The following is a 26,307-nucleotide window of genomic DNA, read 5'->3' as shown; positions in this document are numbered from 1 at the left end:
TACGGATTCGGATTGCTCTGCACACTTTTCACCGCAATCCCTGAAGCCTGACTGCAATTGCTACAATTAAGTTTTTTTATGGGAACCATCCATACTGAGCTCTCCCACCTGGAGATCCATCAGTCTCAATGAAGGAAGCAAATCTCCATTCACATCCTTTCTGTCTGTGAACCTGATCCTCCAGTGAAAGAAATGAGAAGCCTACGTGTATGAATTCTGTGTACATACTGGATCATGCGTGCAGCTTTTCATAACAGTGATTGGTGGCATAGATTATTGTCTTTTGTGTGTCTGTGTCCTCTGTGTGTGTGTGTAGTTTTAGCCACATCCACTGCTGGCATGCAGCCCTCAAAGGGTTGGCCAAGAGTCAATGTGGCTCTCAGGCTGAAAAACAATTGCCACCCCTGTTCTAAAGTGAATGGATGTTGTATAGGTACTCTGAAAAAGAGAAGACGGCAGAGGAAATATGATTTGTAGTTTAAGACCCACAAAAGATGGCTGTGTAAAAATATATACATTTGAACTACATAGCACTGAATCAGTTTGCATTTGTTGTTGCAGCAGTCACTGAATTGTTTGTATTTCTAACCAAATAAAATGAAAGAAAGTCAGTGAACATATCAGTGTGGTCCTTGTTAAGGAAAGGATATGATCAGCAATGCCAACTATATATTACGACTATCGCTTCTAAGTACTACTTACTGAGAAACCAGGGGAGCAGTAATTGATCGTTTCATCAGCACTGGAAGTGATAAGAGCTCGCTCAGTTGTACGGCTGTTTCATCTGTTGCTGACTGTACTGATGGATCCACAGGGAACGTGTAGGACCTTGGGATCACATGACGCAGGAGATGGGAAACTGGAAGCTCTGCTGCATTGGAACATAGGTTTAAAAAAAGTCCAATGATTATTATTTTTAAGGCGCTTTCAAAACAAAATGCTACACAACAAATAAAATTAGAGATTAGCCCTGTCCGCAGCTTAAAATCGACAAACCCATTAACTACCCTGATTAAACCAGGATGAATGAAAGTATCTGTAAATGCTGTTCCAAAACTAAAAGTGATACGGGTGTTCCGATATCAGGAGGTAGGGCATTTCAGATGTCATTAAGAATGAGAAAAAAAGTGCAAGTGATGCAATTTATAGAGTTTAACCAAGAGATCTGCAAACCTCTGTGCAAACTTGTGCAATGACACTTAGTCTGGTGTATGAACTGTCAAACTGAGGCTGACTCTGCTAATCTACCACTTTGCCCTGTGGACTAGTGGGAATTAGCCCAGGGACTGGCATGATCTACCTGTATCTTACTGATACCAAGTGGGCCAAATCAGCATGATGGCACCCTCCAAAAAACCCTTCTCTCTAGGGCAACTTTTAAATGCTACTCTAATCATGATGGAACAGCTTTTCTTTGAGCACCTTGGACAATGCTTAAATGTCCCAGTAACATTGGTGGGAGCACGTTGCATGGATCCCGATCATGAAATTGACATCCTGAGACAGCCACCTATGTGACTGGGTCATTTAAATATGGCTCAAACTGATCATGGGGAAGAGCCTCCAAGGTGGTAAGGATTAAGGGCCTCAGAAGTAGTTTTAGTTAATGGCATTCTAGAATGTTCTACAGAATGCTAGACATACACACCAACCACTATTTTCCCTTGAGGGGTAACAGCATATCAAGCTGTTGCATCGTCTTAATGCACCTCACTGAGATTACTTACACATCAAATCATAGCTATCCTGATATTTTTCAAGACGATATTGACCAGATAAGGCTTTCATGTAATCTTCTTCTTTCTTCCATATGTCAGTATTGGCATTTCCTCCTTCTTGACTTTCAGATCCACTGACTTCAGAGAGATAAATTTGTTGAGTCATAAGAACCAATTCAGTTGATTTTTCAGGTTCCTCTACCTGATGAAAGAAGTGTCATGGGTATTAGAGAAAAATAATTCTTAACCTAGAAGCCTTCACACTCTTCCTTACACATGCTTGCTGTTGCATCTTGTGCTTTTCTGAACCTGTAAGACCCTTGCCACGTAAACAACCTTCCTTATAATTGTTGCTTATCTTTTGTAATAGACTATGTTAAAGTATGAAAAGATGGGCTAGATTTATTCTCATCGAACGCGATTCAGTCTCGTGATTTTTTAAATCTCTGCTTGGCTAAACAATCTGTCATGTCAGTGTTAGAAGTTTTGCACATCCCTAGAGTCAGGAAAAAAGACAACGTGGTTCAGATAAGGAATCCATAGCTGATTAGTGAGTACAGATAGTATTATTTTTTTTTTCTGTTTATGGCATAAATGAGTGAAGATAGGTTGTAATATTTTTGGGAATTAATAGAATTCAAAGTATTTCACACAGTTAGGCTAACCCAAAGACAATGGAAGTTAAAAAAAAAAAGATGAAAGATTACAACCTAAAAGTCAAGCATATTGTTTTGGAATTTAAAGAAATCTATTGTTTGGAAGATGTTGGGAAATAGAAATTATTCCTAGATCATACCTGGGAACTTTGATAAAAATAATATTCCATTGTAAAAGAATGCTGAATTTATGCCCTTTTCTGTTAGCTGTTCCCAGGGGTGGGGAACCTGATCTAGCCATTGTGCCAGATCCTTGCCTCCCCAACCTTTTGAGGGCCAAATCTGACAGGTGGGCATGGCCACCCACTTGTCAATCACTTGACATTATAATGGCATCAGGTGATGATTGTCAGAACTTCAAAGCACTATGGTATTTTGAAGTGCTGCTGATCAGCAGGCTTGAAGTTACCATCCATCAGCTGATGGGCGGTTTCAAGCCTGCTTTCTGCAGAGATTAGCAGGGCGATCAAATCCAGTTGCATCTCAACCTGTTCCTCAAGTCTCTTCACATATGACATCAGGTATGGGGAAGGTGGGCATGGCTTGGGAAAAATGGCCTCATGAGCCAAACTGGGACCCATGCCAGACTAAACTTGGCCCACTGGCCGGACGTTCCCCCACCCCTGATTTAGCGCATCAAGAATGGTTTACATTAGAGGGAATCATACAATAAATTAGGTTCTCTCACCAGAACCTCCCTAACTCCCAGGTCAGGATAGCTCCTTACTCCTGCATCTTGGTTTCTTCTCTTTTTCATTGGGACAGCTCAGAAAGAACTATTTGTGTAAGACTTTTAATCTTCACACAGAATCATCACACAGCTTTTCAAATGTGTTTTTTCTTATTACACCTACTGCATTTTTTGCCTTTTGTCTATGCTTTTAAACCATATCTTATTAACATGTAAATCTTGTTTGATATTTTGAAGTAGATTCTTTTTTTAATAAATACTTTTTCTTTTTTAACTATTCTTTGGTAGTGTAAAACCAGTTATGTTAGAACCCACTGCAAAAGACAGACGTGTATACTTCCTTCATGGGAGATCTTATACAGCCTGGTTTGCTGATATCTTAGTATTATCTAAATACCGGGAGGTATGAAACTCACCCAGGGCAGAAATGTGGTAAAAGCACACTTGCATTATCCTGCCATCTTCATTGAAGAATAAGAGCTCTATTGTCATAAAATGCTCTATAGAATTAAATTCTAATAAAATTCATATTATTTGGCTAGGCTTTATTTATTTAACATATTTATATGCTATCCTGTGTTTGACTAAATTCCAGCAGAGAGTTCAGTTACATAAAAATCCAAGAGAATACCAGCAATACAAAGGCACAGATGATCCTCGTGGCTTCCATGAGGCATAAAAAAATATCTTCCCTCTTAAACCAGCCATTAGTTACAACAAAAATGTACATCAACAGTGCATCAAGCAAAGTAACTGCATTATTGCTACCATCACCCATCAATTATTTTCTTGATTCCCCCCATAGCACCCAACCACTGCTCACCTGCCTCATGCACCCAGTCAGGAAACCTCCTTTTTAATAGCAGGAAAAGAGGCATTGACAGCATCTTCCAGTTCTCAGTAATCTTACTGTTACCTGCTCTCAATGGAGATGTCAAGTGTTTGGCTCTACCAAACTCCTCTCCCCAGCCTTCCTACTAAACTGGGGGTGGAGATCCCAGCCAAAGTTCCAAGGCAATCCCAGCCCACCTCTGCAGATTCAAACTGAAGAGACTTATTGTTTGTCAAACTAACCACATGGCATGATAAGCATAATTGCCACACGCTGGTAAAAAAATCTGCCTTCTGAAGCATGCCACAACCCAGGTGGTCACCTGAGGGGAGCTTTAACTGGATGGAGATTGGAATCCCAGCCCCACCTCCTAGAAGCTAACTGGGCAAACTCTGCCATCCAAACTCCTCTTTAGAATGGCATCCTTGAAAAATCCACTGTTTTAAGTGAGTATTGATAACAGAACCTAGACTCTGTTTAGACAGTCATACGTGTATGTTCATTAGAAATTTAACCGTTTATTTTCTTTTTATGTTAGCTATCTGATTTGCTCATTTTTCTCGAGCCTAATAAAGCCTTTGTAATTTTGATCTTGGAGAATGGGCTAAATGGCCTGTGACTCAAGACCCATTCCACAACCCACTACCCACGCTCAGTCTAGCAATAAAATTTTGCTACAGCTTAAGCAAAGGGCAAAGATGGGAGATATCCCAGTCACCGCTGGGTCTGTTTCTGCCAGGCTAGTCCCCAATACTGTTGCCTGGTGGTGAATCTCTCTAAGGAAGTAGTATTGAACAGGAGCTGGTGATGGCAATTTGCCTAGTAAGCTGGCAAACAATCCACTGCTGGAGACTATGGTTATTACGATTTTCCAACCACAAAAGCTAAATGGCTGAATTAAAATATTTTATTACAAAAGTAAATAAGTGGTCAAGATATAACACAATCGGCACAGCTCTACAGCAACATTATCCATTGAAACATCTTGCCCATTGTTTCAGAAATTTGACTTGAGTTCAACAAGGAGATTCATATACAATGTTTGGGGGCCAATATTTATAAATTAACTTGCTGCTTCCTCACCTGTACATTCTGAGGAGGATTTGCAGGGAGATGTTTGGCATCATATGGTATAATTGCTATATTATTTAAAAAGAAAAGAAAATTATTATTGGAGGGAAGAAACATGTGAATACTGCATTACCCAGATTGCTATAATAAATATAAAAATAGCATACAGCTGACAGAACCTCACAAAAACGACAAACATTTCAAACTCATAATTTAGTTTCTCATCCTTCCATCTGTTATTCAGTGCCACAACCGTAAAAAGCGATGGTGTCTTGTATTTATGTGGATTACGCTGGGTTACAGTCATAATCTTCGTAGGGAAAGAAATACTTAGGTCACATGCACAGTTCATTCTCTCCTGTTTTAAATGCCCACCAACATATTGTTTTCATTTAGTTAAACGTGACCCAAAAACCCATTAAGATATCTACTAAAATATCCAGATGTAAGCCAGCTGAGTTCCACTGAAGACAATGAATCCTAACTGGTTCATATCTCTGATTTAACAGACTTCTATTTTAGGGGCCCTTAATACTGTGGGGCGGGGCGGGGCGGGGATTCTACCAAATATCTCTTTGACTCACTGTCACTCACCCTCTTCCTCCTCATCTTCTAAGCTTCTTTCTGGCTTTTCATCCAAGTTATCACTTAATGCACAATCAGATGGTTTCAATTCTTGTTCTTTACCATTCTCTTTGATTGTGCAGAATTCCCTATTGTATAAGAATGTCTGAACGGTAGAGTCCGATGCAGGGCCAGAGACAGCTTTAAGGTGAGGTATTGGATCACTGTCAGTTGAAGGGATCCACTCCCCAATTTGAATGCTTGACTGTGATGAATGGCCAAAGGGATTCCATCGAGGCGTAGTAGTCTCTGAATCAGAAACCAGTTCTCCAATTTTAATGTGCGACTGAGAGGCATGCCCATGAACATTCCACCGAGGTCGAGAGGACACAACTTCAGACATGTTTTCCCCAATTCTGATATTAGCATCTGACACGTGGCCATGGATGTTCCACCGAGGTCTAGGTGGCTCTGTGTTTGACACATACTCGCCAATCTTAATGTTGGCATCTGAAGTGTGCCCGTGAATATTCCACCTTGGCCTTGAGGCCTCTACCTCAGAGGCACATTCTCCAAACTGAATATGAGCTGCAGAGACATGTCCATGGATATTCCATTGTGGCCGGCTAGGTTCTACCTCAGAGACATATTCTCCAATCTTGATGTGCGCATCTGAGGAATGGCCATGAGGATTTGAATGTGGATGGGATAGTTCAGGCTGAGGTACATATTCCCCAATTTTAATATTTGCATCAGATGCATGACCGTGAACATTCCAGCGAGGTCTCCTGTCCTCAACATCAAAAACATTTTCTCCAACTACAATGTGGCTGTGTGAGATTGAAGGCCTGAGGACAGTATTAAAGTCATACCCATCATATTCACCATGCAAGGAGACTTGGGTACTTGTTTCCCCTTCTGTTGCACCTTTCAGCGCAGAATTGCTTTCATCCATCTGATCATTCAAGGGAAGATCAGAGCTGATAGTTTGCAAAGCTTCATCTAACAAATTTATCTCTTGAGCACTGGGGACAACAAACAATTCTTCCTGAGGCTTTGGTAAAAAATCTTCAAAATCCAGACCAAGTTCAGACACACTTTTTGACACAGCAACTGTTTGCTCCGTACAGAGGACTTGTGATGCAGTTACTGTTTCTTCTGACTCAGAATAGTCATTAGACTGTGTATTTGTTGGCTGGAGTAAGAGTGATTTGTCATCTGATGTGTCATTCACCACTTCAGATCCTGCATCTTTGCCAGCATCCACACCATTAGGATACTCATGTTCTAAAGAAGATAACTGAAATGCAAATAATGAAAATTAGTTACTAGAACAGATATGTAACGTATACAACTGGGATCTTCACCCTTACTTCTTTCATTTACAGCTTCTGAAACTACTATGATGTGGCATTTTTATAGTTCCATATTACTGCATTTTCTAAAAAACTGGCTTTGGGTATTATCTTCACTAAGCTTTCCAAATGCTCCAACAGCTACTTCAATCATCATGGAAACAGCTGGTACTTGCTTGTATACCACCAATCTTTATGATCAAGGTACTGTTCAAAAGACATCTTTAGGGAAGGAACCATAGCTTAGTGGTATAGCACATACTTAGCATGCAGAATAGTCTGACCTGCTATAAGCTTATTATTATTATTGCATGAGTCATGATTGACCGCTATACATATACTAAAAAAAAAGATGGGCATAGTGCTCATGTATTCAAGTACAGTATGGATACACACAGCAGGCTGTTGTATACCTATTATTTACCCTAACATGTGAGACAGCCCTATGAGGTCCCAATTTAAAACCAGAGAAACAGGTAATTTTATACATCCATCACTGCAGGCAAAACAGTAATTATACTGGGCTTTAAAATGGGTATCTTAGTGTGCATGCTGTTTGTAACATGCAGATAATCTTACAGGATACAGACCTTAAAAAGAAGAGGCAGAGAAGGAGTTGTTGTTCTAGGAGTGCCCAGAGATGACTAAACCATTTTCAAAACATCAATAACATGGCATATGCAGTACAGAACGCTGTTTGATTTCACAGAACAGAAGAACCCATAAGGCAGGGCTTGCTAACCAGTTCTCCAGATTTTGCTAAACTACAACTCCCATCATCCCTGATCACTGGCCATGCTGGCTGGGGCCGAGGAGTCCAGCAACATCTGGAGGGCCACAGGTTGGTCAGCCTTGCTATGTTTTATTAGGCCAAATTTTAAAGAAACCACTATACCTGTTATTCTAACCGAAAGGGAGTATACTCTAGAACTGATCTACATTTGATTGTCCTTGGAAATACTGAGCAGTCAAAAAAAGAGGCAATTAGACCTGCAATACATGCAGACCATAGTTCCATACAACTAGTTTATAGGAATAAACTTCAAGGAATAAACCTCAGAGAATATGGAGATGAAATATGTTATTACTGAAAGATCCTGAAATATTGCAAAAAAGATAATGGCAGACTTAAGTCTCTGTTTTCAAGATAAACAACACCCCAGATGTCTCAGTGATGTTATATTTGTAACTATATCAGCCTGTTTATCTAAAGAAACAAATGAATTAAGAAATAATTCATATAATTTCATATATGAAAGAACTATAGGAGTTAAAAACGAAACATTAAAAGTTTTTTTTAAATGAGCATTTAATAACTACTATAAAAACAGAAAAATAATCAAATGGTAACAGAGGAGATAACTGAAGAATTTATTATCTACTATAATACCTTATATAAATCCCAAAACCAAAGGAATAGAATATATATGAAAGGAAAAGCTGTAATTGCCACAGTTTAATCAAGAAGACAGGAAGTTTGTGGGAGAGGAGCTTTCTTAAAGCAACACCAACCTGAAAGTTGGAATCTCTTACTGGCACAACTGCGACAGAAACCTGTTGGCACTGACATTCCGGAATTATGTCAATTTTCCTCCTGTACTTTCCACCAGGAAGTTTCTCAAGCATGTCCTACACATCAAATGGAAAATGTAAAAGATGCAAACGTGCCAATACATACATAAACAAACACTGTCAACTTGCTTTTTTTAAAAAAAGGCATTTAAACTACCTCAGTACGTTTTTGATCTTCCAACAGAAATCTGAGACGAGCCGTTTCCAATTTGTGCCTCTCAATTTTCCATAAGGCTTTTTTTCCTCTACGAGCTGCATCTTCAGATAGTTTGCTGTAATGATCAATTAACTCTTGCCTAAATGAAAGTAAAGGTAGAATAATGTTACCATGCCATTTTACAGGATATATACCAAGCTAAAACAGAGGAAAACAGGAAGTGTTTAGATGTCTTAGACCACATCCTTCAAAAGTAAAAATGGAGCCCCCAATCTCAAGGTTTAATGAGCTAGCAAGGTGTTGATTAACACCAGATAATGTATCAAGGTATCAAGCAGCATGTTGAAGGTTCTGAACAACTAATGCTTTGTGAGAAAAGCCAAACCTAATTATAGACTTAACTTCAACAAGTGAAATTTTGGGAGCTGTGTGCTTGTAATGATACGTACATGGTGCTGCACAGTCAGATATTTGTACAAGAGTAATGATGTTCTTTCACAACTCTACCACCCCCAAAAAATCTTTAAGCTGTTTATATCTGGTTGTAACACTAAATACCAATGGGTTCACACATACCCAATTTTTCCCCACAATTCTTCATTTGGATCTAGCAGCACACAGGTGATCCAATACACATGGCTTAGTTCAGACACAGCAATTATTTCTGAATTTCACACAAGCAGGGAGGCTCTACGTACGGAATAGCTTGAATGGGAAAGCCTTTCTAGTGCAGGAGCCTCTTTGTGTTGATTAAAATTCCTGCAGAGCTTTGGCTTGGTTTCCTATCCCCAGTTTACACACTGAAAGTTTCATTAATGGGGAGTGCCTCAACTATCAGCACTAGATCAGAAGATTAACGGGACTCCTACTGTAATGTTCCAAGCAATGTTGCAGTTAACATTTTATTTGGATGTGGAGACTCAGATTCAAATAACTGCTCAGCCTCAAAGACTACTGGCTGCTCTTGGGAAGCCATTAGCTCAGAGTAGCCTACCTCACAGGGTCAATGTGAGGATAGCTGATGATTTTGTGCTGTGTACCACTTTATAATAGACAAGATCATCTTGGACATCTTTGCTTCAATACAAGCAACATGTAGACTGAATAATTAGCATGTAAAGCTTTCCTGAAAACATCAGAGAACTGGCTTTCACTACTGTGCAACGTGTATCAGCTCAACCAGTGAATGGGCACATGGCTACAAGGCTATTTAGACTGAACTAACAGGGAGGAGGAAGGTTAGCTGGGCTGCAAGTAGGAAGACAGGAGCTGCTCAAATTATGCTGACAGGGTGAAGCCAAGGTGCTGCACCGACTCCTGGCGCGACATACGCACTGACACCTGGCATTTACATGGTTTTAGATGTTCTAAATACCCTGGGCTCCTTTGGGAAGAAGGGCTGGCTAGAAATTTAATACACACACACACAGCACAAGTAGGCTGACAGAGTTTAAGGAGGAGTTTGGAGCTTCTTACCAAAGCCTATCTTCCACTTTGAAAGCCAAGAAACTGGGATGTGTATTTTCCAGATCAAAATTTTCAAGGTTGGTAATGCTTTTTTGACCATGCAAAATTTTCATCATACCATTTAACAGCCTTTATTCCTTGTACTCCATTACCTTGCCCTTTTCTCCAAGTCCTCTTCTAAAGCCTTCAGTCTTCTCTCCCTTTCTCTGAGTTCCCGAGCATAACTGAAATCATCACCAATCTCCTCCTGTTTCAGAGCACGTCGACGCTATGTAAACATTCAAAAAGCTTTAGAAACCACTTTCCAAAAGCCACACATTGAGCTCTGCATTTCATAGTCAAACAAGTAAAGCTTCTCTATCTTTTTAAGCTACTAGAAGGAAATGTGCATCCCAAATACCTCTTTATCTTTTGCAAATTGTTCTTTCAATTTCTGAAACTGCTCCCGTTTCTTTGCATCCAGTGCCATTTTCTCTGCTATTTGTCGATCTAAATATAAGTTTAACATGCCATAACATTACAAAAAGAAAAGAAAAAGTTACTGAGAAAAACTAACTAGACAGCAAAGATATATGTAACTTACCAGTAAAGGCTTTTAGAGTTTTGCTAGCTGTTTCTCGAGCATGGATAATTAATTCCTGTTTTTCAATTTCCATACGCAAGTCCTAGGAGGCAATTTCACATGATTTACTGTGATTCTCAAGCGTTACATTGCAAAAGCATATCTTGGTTCACTTTAAGTTTATTAACAGTCCACCACAACTTCTAAAAACCAAATTATTTGGATTTCATACGATTAAACACAAAAATACAGAAAGGGCAATTAACAATACATTTTTACAGAAAATTAAACAAGATTAGTATCCAACTAGAATCCATTTACAAAATGTTGTTTACAAATCTTTACAGCTTGGAACACAAACTACAACTGATTTGTTTACTTAAGATTATGTAGGACATTGGTCTTTATCTGGTAGATTGGGAACTACTATTGAAGGTGTGGGGAACCTCTGGCCCTCCAGATGTTGCTGAATTACAACTCCCATCATCCCTGGCTGTTGGCTATGTCTTCTAGGGCTGATGGGAGTTGTAGTTTAGCAACATCTGGCGGGGGGAGGGAAGGTTCCTTACACCTGCACTAGCAAGTACAACCTGATCTACAGAGGATCACAAAAGCTTCATTTACTACTGTACAAAGGAGCGCGTCTTCAAATGCAAGTTTGGGTTAAAGGCAGGTCCTAGGTCAGAAAAGGTTGAAGACTACTGGTGTAGGAAGGCTGTATACCAGTCTAAAGACATTCCTGGGAAGGCACCAATTAAAGTACAAATAAGTATGGTTCTGTAGTCTCTATAAAAAAAAAGTTCAACAGTAACACACACAGTACACTTTCTAACTCTTTACAACCACACAGACATGCGTGATTCACATATGAAATGCCATTAAATCTTCCTCCCAAAATAACTGAGAGGAGAACATTGAAGTGAATTAATGTAACTGCTTTCCTATATTTTGGCGCAAAGCACCAAAACCATGTCTTCAGGTGTGCAATTTCATGAAGAACAAATTATCAGCCAAAGAACTATTTTGCCTGATAATTTGTGGTACAGTGGTTAGAGTGTCGGACTGGGACCTGGGTTCAAATTTCCACTTGGCTTTGTACTCTGGTCTGCTGACTAATTGTTGGCCTACATTAGCAGTTTCTACATTATGTAGACCTTGATTCTCTTTCACTAAACACAGCAGAACCTCAAGCACTCGCATAGCTTGAGCAATAACCAGATCAACTAAAATTTCCACTGTGCTACAAGCATTTGAATATTCTAAATTTAACTGCAGATGCATCCAATAAATGCATTATATGTAGATTTGTATGCATTGTTGTCAAAGGTAGGATGCCAAACTTTTTTAAAAAAGATGTCTCACTAAAACATCAAATATAATGTAGACATCAAATATAATGAGTGTGTTTGGATGGCATGGTAAGGAAAAACTGAGGCTTACCATGAATCAGCAGTGTGCTAGTGCACACTGTGGAATTGCTTCTACTGTGCTCCTCCCCTACTGCATGCAGGAGCAACAAACTACAGGCCTTGGTTTACTGTGATACCCACAGTATTTTCAGTTGACACACTACTCCCCAATCATAGCTACACTAAAATTCTGGATGCCTGAATTCTTTTCAATGGGGCAGCACTCACTCCTCCAACAGGGAAGACCAGCAGAAGAGGCTTAAAAACAAACCAAGAGTCTGGATAATGGGCGCTTTGTTCTCTTTGTCTAACTGGCTAAATCTGCTTTCCTAAATATCAGTCATTGCTAAGACTTCATTTATTGGCTAAAAACACTGAAAAGGTGGGAGAAGGCTAATTTTTCACAAAACAAATGAGAGTAGCGCCTGCACATTTTGCCAACACACAGGTTCTACAAATGCTAGAAATGTAGGCTGCAATCCAATACACGTCTACTCAGAAGTAAGCTCCACTGGGTTCAATGGTACTTACTCCCAGGTAAATGTGTATTGGATTACAGCCTTACTCTCTCTTTGAAATGAAAGCAGGGAATCTGGGGATTATGGTTCATCCAGAGGGGATAACTTCCCCCTGTGTGACTCCCCCGTGATGCTCATGACCAGCATTTAGGGTTTGTTTCCCTCCAACAAACTACAATCTGGAGCCAAAGTTTGTTCTTGGCCTCCTTCTCTCTTTTGGAGAGAAGCAAACCACAAGCACTGACTCAGATGTCACAGTAGCACAAGGCTTGTGACTTATTATCACCAGAAGCAATTCAGCAGTGTGTGCTAGCATACTGCACATTCACAGTAAGCTATGGTTTATGGCTTACTCTGTTGTCCAAATGCAATCACTGAACATATGGAACACTCCAAGACAGCAGCGGTCTATGGCTGAAATCCTATACCCACTTCCCTGGCAGCAAGCTGTTTTTGAGTAGACATGTACAGGATCATGCTGTGTTTTGATACACTATACACAGATGAAGCCCATGCTCATGGCAATAACGTTTACGAATACAAAAAAATGATTGGTTGAGTCAATGTACCTTTTCCTCCTTGCTGATGGTACTATAACGCGCAATTCTTTCCATTCGGCCCACATATACCGCACAGTCTCTCTCAATTTCTTTTAATTCGTCAAGGGAGAAAATTACAGAAATCCGAGGAACAGGAATATCAGACCAGCATATGTAGTGCTGCAAAATCAGTAGTAAATATTTTAAGAATAAAATCCAAGTTTTCATACAAGGTCTTGTTCAGTTTTAGATCAGGGGGAAACTTCAGGCCTGAGGGCCTCTCTATGTGGCCCTCAGGACTTTTTCCAGACTACACCGCCTCCCAGGCTGCACCTCTCATTGAGTCTGCTCTACACTCTCCTCCAATACTGTTGCCTGGCTGGCCAGAGAGAAGTATGCATAAAAACTGCTGACTTGTGTGTGGCTGGACTGCAGCCTACTGTACAAAAATAAGAGCCACATCCATCATCTCACGCACCACTGGGATGGATTTCCCAGGACAGTGTCCATGAGGCAATGTGGCCCTTGGGATGAAATGTATTCCCCACCCTTGTTACAGGCATGCAACAACATTTATTATATTATTCTACATATGGCTGGGCTGTGCAACTATAGTAACTGTTTCTGATGCTCTCTGTGAAAAGTGTGGTTGTGAACAGTTCCATGGAACACACTCTTTAGCTTCTTTCAGATTGTTTAATGCTGAAAAGTACAATTTGCATCCCATCAGTTTAGATAAAACATAATACAGTCAATTATTAAATGAAAATGTAAGCTTTCGTTACTTGACAATATGATATAGAAGATAAGCAACATTTTCATATCAGAGCATCAGAACAGAATGATTTGTAGTAAAATCAAAGCTTAATTAAGCCTACAGATGCTCTACATGGAAAGCTATCTTAGTATAAATATAGATGCGAAGGCCCAGAAAAAAAATAGGTTTTTTTCCATTTCCCCCCTGAAAAATGAAAGAAAAACAGAAAAATTATTTTTTCAAAATCCTTCCAGGCCTTCATATCTCTAAGTATGAACGGTGAACAAAAGGCAAGGAATTCAATCTTTTATTTAAATGAACCATAACTTAATATTTAATTTTTTTAAAAAAATATTAAACTAAATCTTTCAGTTATTGTTTGATCTCGACCAATAAAGACTAATCCAAGCAAAAAAGTGCTATAATACTTTTGGAAGATGCAAAGGCTTAGAGTTTGACAAGCATACAGGAGCAAAGAATTTCATAACTATGTAACAACAGTACTTCTCTCCATGAAGTCACTATACAGACCTGGTACCTGAATGCCACTGTTAGCAAGGTGCTCTCAGCTGATCCCACAGATTGCAAGGGGAGGCACAGTCTCTTTAGCTAAATTGACCTTCCAAGGATATAGGGTTTCAAATGTACTTGAAAACAATGTCCAATCCATGATTTTAAACAGCAACAAGTACTTACCCTGGGACAACACAACTTTAGTAAGTTTATGGTTTTTCCACAAATGTATACATCATTAGCAATATGTTTCAAGAATACAGGGACACAATCTTCTACTTCCTTTGAAATCAAAACGTACCCATGAGTCCAGTAGTGTTTGTCTAGAGATCCAAAAGGACAGAAAGGTCAGGAAGTCCTTTAGCACAATCAGTTTTTAATGCAATAAAAGTGCAGTTATTATCCATCTGTTGCATACAACCTAGATTATTTCCTTTGTGGCAGCACTTCTATTGTAGGGAGATCACACACTCCCTGTAGTGGTGATGCTCACTGTATTTTGTACCTAGGGAAGTGCACTACTTTGTCCAGATGGCACATCTTGTGACTATCACTGGGAACCTGCTTACACAAGTGCCACTGCAGTCTACTCGTTAGTGTCAGTGGTATTTTTAGCTGTGTGATCCCTGCACTGGATCATTTACCTGGCACTAGTTTGAAAGAGGTTTTCTTTGTTTCCCTTTGTTCTTATGTGCACAAGGCAAAACAAGCCTGCATACAGTAACAGGCAGAATATGCACACGTGGTTTAAACCAAACATAGTTAGAAACAGCTAAATTCATTAGCAGCAGAAAACAAACATAGTGTTGAATAGAAAGTTAACGCCATCTCCTGAGGAAAGAATAATGGGATAAATCAATTCAAGTGGCAAATCAATGATGTTAGCATTGAGAAAAAATTGATATGATCTAGCTAATACTAGAACAAAATATTTAAAAGCACAACCAATAGGAATACCTCTGCTGGATGTTATCCCGTATGTAATTAAGTTTTATCTACTTATTTCCCTCCTGGCTTATTTCTTAGAGATACAATAGCAGAGATGCAATTGCTCACATTCCCGCCCGCAAAAGACAGTGACGGCCACCAACTTGGATGGCTTTAAAAGAGGATCAGAAAAATACACGGACGAGAAAGCTATGTTAATGGCACTTAGCCATGATGGTGATCTTATCCCCTCCATTGCTGAAGTCAGTATACCCCTGAATACTAGTTGGTGGGAATCACAAGTAAGAAGAATGCTGTGCTCTGGTTCTGCTTATAGCCTTCCCACAGGCATCTGATTGGCCACTGTGAGAACAGAATGCTGGACTAGATGAGCCCTTGACCTGATTCAGCAGGGATGTTATGTGCCCCCATTAAGCAAAAAGTCGGGAAAACAGTAACACTACATTCTCTCCCATTACAGGATGACAGGAAGGAATGCTGTGGGACTTTATCAACGCTTGAGAGAAACAGGCTCAATATAATGTGGAGTTGAATCATACTTTTCCAGCTGCACAGCAAAGGCCCTTAGTCCCTAAAGCAATGTGACTGGAATTCAAAAGACAACTTAATTCATATCATACCTCTAAAGCCAAGATAATCCTCATTCACCTGAATCATGAATTCACCATACGCATCTCTGAATACACCACTATACACCCAGTCATGGATAAACCTAAAAGGCAAAACACCGAACATCACATTTGAACAAGGTATTCTGAAATATCTTCTAAAGTCTAAAATAAGGATAGCTGTTCCAGCAGAAAATAAATCATACAGAACACTACAACTAAAATAACTATTCAAGTGAGATGGCAATTGTAAAGAGCTATGGCACTCAGGTTCACAACTGCTCCCAGTGAAGATGCCTTAACTCTATAGCATTTCAGTTTTGCACAAGTTTGGAAACAGATGCATTAAGTATTATGTCAAGAATTATATAAAAAAGAGCCTCATATTGACTGGGATTTCTACTGTGGCACTTAATCATAGGATTTTCCCCAAAGGCTCTTTCAGTCTCTTGAACCTTGCGCAGGCCTTAGGGGAAAAAACCCTGCAACTCTACTATATCCAGACAATTCTTTTATCTTGCAAAAAAGAATAAATAAAAAATAGCTTTTAAAAGTCCCAGAACATATTTCAGTATAAGCATAGACCATTTTAAGATTAAGGCTGCAGTTCAAGGAATAAGCCCCACTGGCTGGCTTGTGCAGCTGTGGCAAGCTGAGCAGGCCCTAGCCAGCTCGGGAGGACTAGCCTCAGAGGGAGGCAATGGTAAACCCCCTCTGAATACCGCTTACCATGAAAACCCTATTTGTAGGGTAGCCATAAGTCGGGATCGACTTGAAAGCAGTCCATTTCCGTTTTTCCTTCTGAGAAGACATGTATATGATGGCAGTGCTAGTTTTATTTCAGTAGACTAAAAAAGGGTTACCACCACTCTGAAAAAATTCCTTGTGCAGATAAGGCAAGAATTCACACAAATGCCATCTATAAGAAATCCATTGGCTCATCTTTGTTATAGCACTATCCCAGCATACAATTTTAAACTGAAGCAACTACCTTGTGTATGGTTCACAACTTGTTTTTAGCAGTGAGAGAAGAACTGGGTAATGTTCATTGCTGCAGTTATTAAGAGCCTCTTGGTATAGATAGGAAAGTAGTTTCACTCCCTGAAATATAAATACACAAGCCACTCTTTGCATGGGAAACCATAAACACATGTAGGTACTTATGTGATCAGACTTAGCTTCATCAAATAATTTTGTCATTGGCAGGACTTTGCTGCCTTGGTTGAGCAAAGCCTTTCACTGATTTTCAGAGATTCCTTTTTATTGAAGCTGAATGAGAGTAGAAGAGGAAGGGCTGTGGACTCCCACTACTGATGTTTCTTTTGAAAGTAATACATTCAGCCTCATTTACGCAATCTGGCATTGTATTTAAAATACTAATGGGCAAATACATTACAAGCTGAACCATTTGTGGAAATCACTTTATTAGAAATGAAAGCATCCAGAACCGAGAGAGCTTCCAAAACATTTTGAGAGAGCACATTTATGCTTTAATTGCACACAGTGATTTCATATATACATTTCTTAATTTGCTGCAGTTGCTGAGGAGAAGCACAATCATACTCACTGTCGGAAATGAAGTGCCAGCACCACCACAAACTCCCAGTGCAGTCACTCCTATGCCACAGAGTTCAGCTAAATACCTTCACAAAAAACAGCAATAGATTACGCTTGCATGGTATTTTTAAGAGCAGGAGTGGTCCAGTAACAACTGGAGAGCTATTGTTTCCATTATTTCTGATAATTGGCCCTCTGGTTAGAGATGATGAGAGTTGGAATCTAACAGCTGGAGGGCCACAGATTCCTGTCTAAAATCATAAGAAGTGCTTTACTGGACCTTCTGGCCTAGCATTCTGTCTCCCCCAGTAGATAATCAAATGGCTCTGGGAAGTTCACAAACACAATGTTTAACTATTTCCCAGTGTTTGGCCCCAGGAGCTGGTGTTCAGATGCTCACTGCACTCGTTTGTGGAGGTTCCACTCAGCTATCAAGACTAACAACTGCCAACAGACTTAAGCTCCACACATTTGTCTAATCCTTTTTTTTAAAGCCAACTAAGCAAGCAGTCAGCACCATATTTTATGGTAAAATAAATCCTATGTAAATCATGCATAACCCTATTGAGAGAAAAAAATCTACACTCGCCCTCACCCCACCAGTCAAACTGCTCTTAAAAAGTCATTTGATTTCAAGTCAGTTCCACTGTCTAGTGGCTTGGTTTCTAACTCCATAACAGACAACTGGAGGCTCATGGACCAGATCTGGGCCTTAAGGAATTTTGTCTAGTCCCTGACAGCTAATTAATCCAGAGTCCAGACTACAGGGGAAGCATTACAATATTTACAACTAGTTAACCAAGCTTTAAAGGCTGGCTTGAGCGATTAGGACTGAAGGAAAGCAATGGCGCTGTCCAAATGCAAAGGGCACACATTGGATCCCTCTGTGTCTTGGCTCAAGCAGGTAAGGTTTCAAGACTTCCTTTCCATTAAACTGTAATACCATGATATTACCTTAGCTGGCGTCCTAGTTTTCTGAAGAGAAAGCTGATAGTTAGAAGAGTTAGAGTGGAAGGAGTTGACAAAACACATGCTCGGTAGTACTGCAGGTATTTCCTCAGCCCACTTGTGAATGCCTGACGGGAAAGAAAATGTGAGACGTTCTGCTATTAAAATGGTTCACGTACAGTATATGATCAACATGTGCTTATAGGAAGGTGGCAGTTGGGTACACTCTTCTTGTTTAGGCTGCAATCCAACACATGACTACTCATAAGTAAGCTCCATTGGGTTCAATGGGACTTGTTCCCAGGTCAGTGTGTATTGGATTGCAGCCACAATCCCCAGATTTCCTGCTTTTATTTCAGAGTAAGGCTGCAATCTAATACATACTTACCTGGGAGTAAGTCCCACTGAACCCAATAGAGCTTACTTCTGAGAAAACATGTATTGGATTGCAGCCTTAGTCTCTTTCAGGTGACATGGATCTCAGCAACCCCAGGTTACACCCTTTGGGCAGAACTCTACTAACTTTTTGGAACCAGGAGGGATCATAGTGTCATGCTCTGCATGCACAAAGACTCCATTTAATCCACATCCAATTAAAACAATCAGCTAGCAGGTGATAGGAAAGGTTTCTGCCTGAGACCCTGGACGGGCTCCTGCCAGTCAAAATAGATAATATTAGACTAGACAGACATATTGCCTGACGTACTACAAGATAGCTCCTTAAGCACTGCTTGCTCTACATGCACACAACTTTCTAACAAACTCAAACCATCCCTCTGTCCAGCTGCCGAAGAAGCACTAAGCCCCAAAGCTCCTGACAACTGCATTTGCAACATTGTGTATGTTTAGACTAGAAGCTCCCTTCCACCAAATAACTTCGCTTGATTGCCCTCACTGTTTGGATAAATTATCTTGCCTTTTGCCAAAGCTCCTTTCATCGCCTCTGCACCCCCACCTTCTGGTCCCAAGCTCAAGCAATCCACTTTGGGAAATCTAATTAGAGCTCTGCTTGAGGCATTTTTGTTCACAACCCAAGCACTCAGTTCCCGTGCCCCCAAAGTATACAACATTCATTTCCCTCATTTATCGTCACAATAAATCTGTGCAGTAGACCTCTGTTACTGCTGGCGGGCAGAGATGGGATTTCACCTTAACCCTTAGACCCAAATAACTTTCAATCATTGCACAACACTGGATTGCAGATAAAGGATTTACACATGGCTTCTAGGCACATTTGTTCCAAGAGTATCATCACCAACATCATTGCCATCTATTTATATAGGGCCATCAGATGCACATGTGAGTAGTGAGTGTACCTTTTCTCTGCTGCCCCCGTCCCTATCATGTAAAGAGTGTGGGTTGGCTCTGGTACAGATGCTCTCAACTCTTCTTTCCCAAAACTCTGCTCTGTAGGGTTGAGGGATCTTACAGACCATTGCTTGGGAGAAGGAACAGGAGGATTCAAGCTGCTTCCGCAAGCAAAATGGCACAACTGGTTCTAGCCAACAGACATCAGATAAAGACAAAAATGTACCAGGACATCCAACTAGATTTGCAATAGCCAAACTGCAGGCATGCTACCTGAAAAACAAGTCCTTTTCTGTATGAAGAATCCAAAACTGGTTGGACAGAGAAACGGCTCAGTCGTGTGTAGTAAGTTCCATATTCAGCAACTTCTGACAGGAGACCGCTCATACTTTCAGGTGATGTTCCAGATACATAGAGGCCCTGCTTGATCACAAACATCTGAGCTGCCTACAGGGTTGGAAAAAAAGGGAAACCACCAATTAAAATGCACAGCACACAAAATAGTTAGAAATAAATATGCAAGTCTCCTCAGTGTCATTTAGTACTACTAAGTAGGTGCTCTATTTGATTCAGATTTTTTTATATAAATCTACTTTGCAAAACATTCACTACATAATAGTTTACCGGCAACTTCACTATTATGTTATGAGATAAAACAAGATAAACTACACACATGGCAAAATTTTAAGGAAAATTAAATCCATAAAATGCACATTCATATGAAAAACCTTATTTTTCAGGACATTGTTTTATTATCCAGAATACAGTTTGTAAATAAATTTTGATAATACTCAATGAGCTATTATGTTTCACTGGATGAATACATGATTTCTTTTGCACCCAAATCATAATGCTTCTAACATTTCTAGCTACAACCTATATTAGTTTTTGTCTGCTTAGTAGCTCTTTAGAAGGGCTGTCCTAAGAGTATGCAAGTTATATTTGTAGCATCTTCTTAAAACCGAAGTCTAGTTCCATATGCTTTGCAAAATTCAGGAACTTGCATCCTCTCTGTATACAGATGTGTATGTTACTCTTCTTATATTATTTCTGATGCCATAAGAAACAAGCGTGCACATTAGGATTTCAAAAACTTCCTGCCCCTCAGCATTTTTTTACAGATGTTTCTGGATACCTGATTAAATGAGAAGGAAGTAGATACCACCCCAATAAGAACATTCAAAACATCTTTAACAAGTTCTGATTCTTTGATTAAAACGCGTTGTGGAAGCTGAAGTTTGGTACTGCTGAAAAACTGCAATTCCCCTTCTCGAAGTCTGCAAAATTTGTCAAAGGCTTCTCGGCCAGCTTCAGAAAGGTATGGCTCCTCTTTTTTTCCAGGCGGACTGCATCAGGAAAAAACAACAGAAGCATTAATCACAACTATAAAGCACCACACTGAAAACACAGGCCCGTAAGAGATTGTGGTGAATATTTTTACCTAGGCTGCAATTAGGGACGCAACCACAAATCACAATTGTGAATTTCCATTCCTATTCTTTGGTTTCTTATATTTACTATGTCTATGAACCTGATACAAGTTTCTGACACATTAAAATGATGTAGCCCACAGACAAGGAAGCATTTGAAACAGCATCAGAGAGTGTGCCTTGCAGTTCTCAAATTACAGCTGGGCTTGGCCCTTTTACCTATTAGTGACAGCCTCCTTAGCTATTGTTTTAGAAAGCTAAGGCTAAAATTGAGAGGGCAGGGCTCCTAGATTTCATTAATCCACCTCACCTTTTCTCACATAATTTGAGCACTGGTACCCATAGAATTTCCTGACAAATAATATAACTGTTAACAAGCACTTTGAAATATGAAGGCCAGCTTCAAGCTATGACCAAAGCAGATTTACTGTAATTATCTGTTCAGAAACACAACAGAGTTGTCACTAGCATCTAGACCAGCCTTTCCCAACCGGTGTACCTCCAGATGTTGTTGGACCACAACTCCCATCAGCCTAGGCCATTGGCAATGCTGGCTGAGGCTGATGGCAGTTGTGGTCCAACAACATCTGGAGGCAAACTGGTTGGGAAAGGCTGATCTAGACCTTCGTAAAAATGGTCACATTCATTTACTTTCATTTCTTTCAGGGAAGTTTTATGCACTGCTTATTCAGATAATTAAATGATACTATGACAAACTTTGTCGTTGTTGCTTATAGTTTATTCCTTATATTTAATGAATGAATGAATGACTATTTATTCAACATAGTTTATTCTAACAAGTATTAGGATTGGGTTCGCATGCTCCCCCACCAGGCAGAGCCACAAAGAGAAATTCAGAAGCTTTAGCTTTCATTTAGCTTTAGCCACAGCTTTAGCCTGCAGTGTTGTCTAAACCTAGGCAAACCTATGGTTTGTTGAAACAAACCAATGTCAAACTACAGTTTAAGAAGCTGGCTTGTTGTTATAAAATATTAAAATTAAATTTAGAGGTTCAAATGTAATGCAAAACTGCGGTAAATCTAATCTAAAATGGAAGAGCGATCTTCTGATCTCCTCCTTGCGGTCACACTGGAGGAGGAGCCAGCGAGCCCAAGGTTCACTGCGGCTCATTCTTATAATGACAGGCCATGGTTTAGCATTGCATGCAAACCCTCCCAGTGGGAAAGTACAAAGGGAAGTCCTGAAAAGCTGAGCTGCGTATGGCTTTTGGATTCCACTTTGTATTCAGCAGCCAACCTGAAGTCCCAACTTTACTGGAAACTCCAGGCCTTTACTTCTTTATCTTGTAACTAATTCTGGAAACTAAGTTTCAAATTCACTGACAAATCTTGACCTGATAATGTACTAATCACAGCAGCTTCCTTAACAAAAGCACCCATTCTGAAGCTTAAAGAAAGACGCATACCATCCAATCCTTTCCCAACATCTTCGCTTACTAGGTCCATAGGTAAGCACTGCTTCCCAGAGATCAATATCCGGTGTCACGCTGGGTTCCGACTGAGAGTCAGGGGTGAGATTAGATGCAGATTGGAATCCCTCATCTTCTGAAGGATCTATACTTTGTGGAACCTATAAAAACGTAATGGTAGCTTTAGTTCACATATATGCAGCCAATTATCTTTCAGCATAATGATTTTCCATAATTGTGAAGAGTCAGCTCCTTTAGTTGCCTCTCAGCTGTCTCCCTGCCTCCTCAGATTGTTCCCAATTATAATTTCTCAGTGCAGGATTGTATATTCTGTCTGCAACCTGGTGGGACAAGCTTAGTACTTTTTTGTTTACTCTAAAATAAGTGTGACAAAGCGTGTATTGCCTAATTGCAAGGAATTACTGGATAAACTAATTCTTACATTTGAGATTTTCTTTAGTGCCTATTGCTAGGTAAAAGACAGAAAAAGCTAAAAGATACAGTGCGAACCAACACTACCCAGTATTGACCATAAATGTGGGTTCAAATTCTTCCTCAGCCATGCAATAAGCTACAGTTCTCCCTCATCTTTAAAATTAGGACCTAATGAGCTCTCTTACAAAGCTATTGTGGGGATAAAAAAATACAGATAATGATCCATATACATTCAAGAGATTGTATACATGCAGCAATCCCTTAACACAAAACACTGCCTTCTCCCTCCCTGTTTCTTAAATTTCAAAAGCAGTTTACAATAGCATACATGGGAAGTGGTGGAAGAAAAATAAGCAAAAAGGCAACACCCAAAGGCCTGCTGCACATATAAATCCAGGACACATGCTGTCAAAATTGTGGCTCAGCTCTTTTGCCAATAGCAGTTTCCACTTGTTACGCTACTTTTGAAATCCCAAGTGGTGCAATCTGCACCACTTGGGATTTCAAAAGCAGTGTAACAAGTGGAAATTGCTATTGGTAAAGGAGCAGGTCAGACTGAACTCAACAGAAATCCTTAATTTGCAGCAAGTGCTCTCAGATGCCTAAGTAAAAGAGAAAGGGAAATGTCAAGTGGACAACAGAATGAATACACAACAAGAAAATTATGAACAGAGCTACCCTTGCAGAGTGTTTTGCTCATGATAGTCTCACTGAAATCAATAGGATTTACCAATAAAGTGTCACAATTTCATATAACTCCAAGTATGCTGCATTTAGTAATGCATTTTAACAAATACCTGTGGCTAACTATATATAAAATAAGCTCATTCAAAAAGGTCCACACCTTGATTGCAAGTCCAGACAAATCAGCACTGTCAGGCACTGGTGGCAGATCCAACTTGATGTCCATGTCATATGTACGACTGTGAACAAGCGCCCCAAAGAGTGAGACACGAGTTTCTCTCTCAAACTTGTCACCCACTGGGCAGTTCTGTGAAAATAATTCTACAGTAGGAAGACCTGTGCCAGGTGCTGCCTCCATGATCTGCAGTGTCTTTTGAATTGTATCACTAAACTGATGTTCCTCATTCACAATAAAAGCTTGGATATCGGCTTCAAACACACTAACATCATAATAATCGTAACCTTGGTATTTAGGGTTTCTCCCAACATATTTGTTGTTTATAAAGTAATCCTTCTTGGGGGGTAAACATTGAGGTGGTCCAGATCCCGCAAGCTGTACCAGAAGATCCAGAACAGAAGCAATCTCAGTAAATGGTAGACATGTAGACTTTTCCAAATCATCTACAAGCTCCTCCAGCCTGTCTGCTTCTGGGCCCATTCCAGCAACTCTCAAGTTGAAAGAGAGCATTAACATTCTGTTTTTCACTGGAAGTCTAGAAATATGCGACTGCACTTTCTGGGCCTCATCCAGGAAAAGGGTAGCAAACAAAGCATTGTATGCAATCTTCTTGAGGCTTTTGTTTGATCTTTTTTTGCAGATCTTTCCCATGCCCAAATGGACCTTCTTTGACAAACCTGCTACGTGGGCCTCACACAAATCGCCAAATAGCTTTGTAATACTCTCCATGGCAGCAGTAGTTACTAGACAGTCTCTTGAAGCCAAGACAGAATATAACTTGCGCTACGAATCAGACAGGGATCCATTACACTGCATGGAAAAGTGGAAGAAAGAAATAATAATTAATGTGCTGGTTTCAATTACTTTAATGCCACATCATTATGAAATGTGCACTGAAATGCTAGATTCTCAAACTGTGGGCCAAGCCCACTCACCAGGCATCACAAATAATGGGAGTCAGAGAGTGCTCTACTCCTGGAAGACAAGTAACAAGAACACAGCAGCAGTAGTTGCTGGCGGAAGGAGCTGTTCAGAACTTGTCCTTCAAATAACTTGCCAGACCAACACTCTGTTTTGTGACTCTTAGGTTCTAACCCTAGGCATGTTTACCTGGGAGCAAAACATAAGGTCTAACTGAACATACCAGGGATTATTTCCAAGTAAACATGCATAAGGTTAAGTCACATAGGAAGCTGTCTTATACAATCAGACCACTGGTCCATCTATACTATATATAGTGGTCCATCTATATTATCTATACTGACTGGCAGCAGCTCTCCAAGTTTTTAGATAGAATCTTTCCCCAGCTCTGCTTGCTTTGTGGGATTCATCTGTACTATAATCTATACTGTTCCGTTTTTGTTGGAAACTGTTTTACTTCATTTTATAAATGTATGGATATAGTGTAACCTACCCTGGTACCTTATAATGAAGGGCTGGTAAGACACGTTATAAATAGATAGATACAGGGATTGAAGCTGGTCCTTTTGCATACAAAGTGTATGCTCTGCCTCCGAGTTATATCCCTTTCCCTGAAAGGTACACCCTTTTATGTAGATGTCTGTAAGGAGTAATATTCAAGGATGTAATAGAAAACTGCCCTGTATTACATAAGTTGCCACTATTTTCTTTCATAAAATGTTTTAAATCATTTAATTATACAATTGATTATTACAATTTAAACAACGTTGAAGAACAGCTCTGTAGCACCACTAGCTTCTGAGGTTTTAATATGGATTCTCAGCCTTATACGTGGTATGTCTCACCACAGCGTTATCCATGAGAAAAGGTAAACAAGCCTCTGAAGCTTTCCGTACACCTTGCTAAGTCGCCTTAGCAACTGTTTAATTGAAATGGCGGCAAGATCACAAGATCTTAACGCAATTACTCAGGATGCGGAATTAGGAAGATCCCACCCCCAACAGAGCCTGTTTTTTTTAAAAAAAGTTATCAGGGCTTAATCAGAGCCTGGGCTCACCAGGGTTTTACACCAGGTCTTCTTTTCAATTACAAAATTCAATCCCAGGGCGTATGAAGTAAGACTAACAAGCGTCTCTCTGAGTTTGTACAGAACACCAGTCTTGCGCCACTGAGAAACATCAGTTAGGCTTTATACACCTGGGATAAAAGGTGGACAAGACTCCAGCACCTCCCACTTTAGAAACCAAAGACTCTTGCCCTATCCCATCCCCGGTATCCATGACGATGTCCCATACCAAAGACAGATGTTTCCGTATTTTGTTTTTTTCTTCTCTTCAGCCCATCACTCGGGCGGCAAGAGGAAAGCCCTGAGGAGTTTGGCCGCCGCTAACCCAGCGGCAGAGACGGAAAAGCGGGATCTTCTGTGGGTCGCGGTCTTGTGACGTCACGGGTGAGCGACAGGGACTGGAGGGGAAAGGCG

General features: G+C 40.1%; 1 protein-coding gene across 4 annotated transcripts in view; it reads right to left on the bottom strand.

The window, feature by feature from the left end:
• The window catches only part of TUBGCP6 (tubulin gamma complex component 6), a 32,329-nt gene extending 6,022 nt beyond the window's left edge, over window positions 1-26,307 (bottom strand). For 3 of the 4 annotated variants that reach the window (XM_061640205.1, XM_061640207.1, XM_061640208.1), the window contains exons 1-20: window positions 26,123-26,307; window positions 23,889-24,716; window positions 22,607-22,770; window positions 20,886-21,096; window positions 20,024-20,197; window positions 18,449-18,570; window positions 17,505-17,580; window positions 16,929-17,038; window positions 15,950-16,041; window positions 14,565-14,704; window positions 13,142-13,291; window positions 10,667-10,748; window positions 10,484-10,572; window positions 10,236-10,351; window positions 8,617-8,755; window positions 8,400-8,516; window positions 5,563-6,832; window positions 4,981-5,036; window positions 1,728-1,920; window positions 703-871 (exon numbers count right to left, since the gene is read on the bottom strand). In XM_061640205.1, coding sequence (XP_061496189.1) covers window positions 703-871; window positions 1,728-1,920; window positions 4,981-5,036; window positions 5,563-6,832; window positions 8,400-8,516; window positions 8,617-8,755; window positions 10,236-10,351; window positions 10,484-10,572; window positions 10,667-10,748; window positions 13,142-13,291; window positions 14,565-14,704; window positions 15,950-16,041; window positions 16,929-17,038; window positions 17,505-17,580; window positions 18,449-18,570; window positions 20,024-20,197; window positions 20,886-21,096; window positions 22,607-22,770; window positions 23,889-24,635 — 4,217 coding nt within the window. In that variant the 5' untranslated portion in view covers window positions 24,636-24,716; window positions 26,123-26,307. Of the gene's footprint in view, window positions 1-702; window positions 872-1,727; window positions 1,921-4,980; window positions 5,037-5,562; window positions 6,833-8,399; window positions 8,517-8,616; window positions 8,756-10,235; window positions 10,352-10,483; window positions 10,573-10,666; window positions 10,749-13,141; window positions 13,292-14,564; window positions 14,705-15,949; window positions 16,042-16,928; window positions 17,039-17,504; window positions 17,581-18,448; window positions 18,571-20,023; window positions 20,198-20,885; window positions 21,097-22,606; window positions 22,771-23,888; window positions 24,717-25,884; window positions 25,991-26,122 lie in introns of those variants that run through there. The other variant, XM_061640206.1, reaches the window with a different exon arrangement.

Source organism: Rhineura floridana, chromosome 8 (assembly GCF_030035675.1).
Source record: "Rhineura floridana isolate rRhiFlo1 chromosome 8, rRhiFlo1.hap2, whole genome shotgun sequence".
NCBI lineage: Eukaryota > Metazoa > Chordata > Lepidosauria > Squamata > Rhineuridae > Rhineura > Rhineura floridana.
Note: the sequence above shows the minus strand (reverse complement) of the source record. Positions and strands in the feature narration are given on the sequence as shown.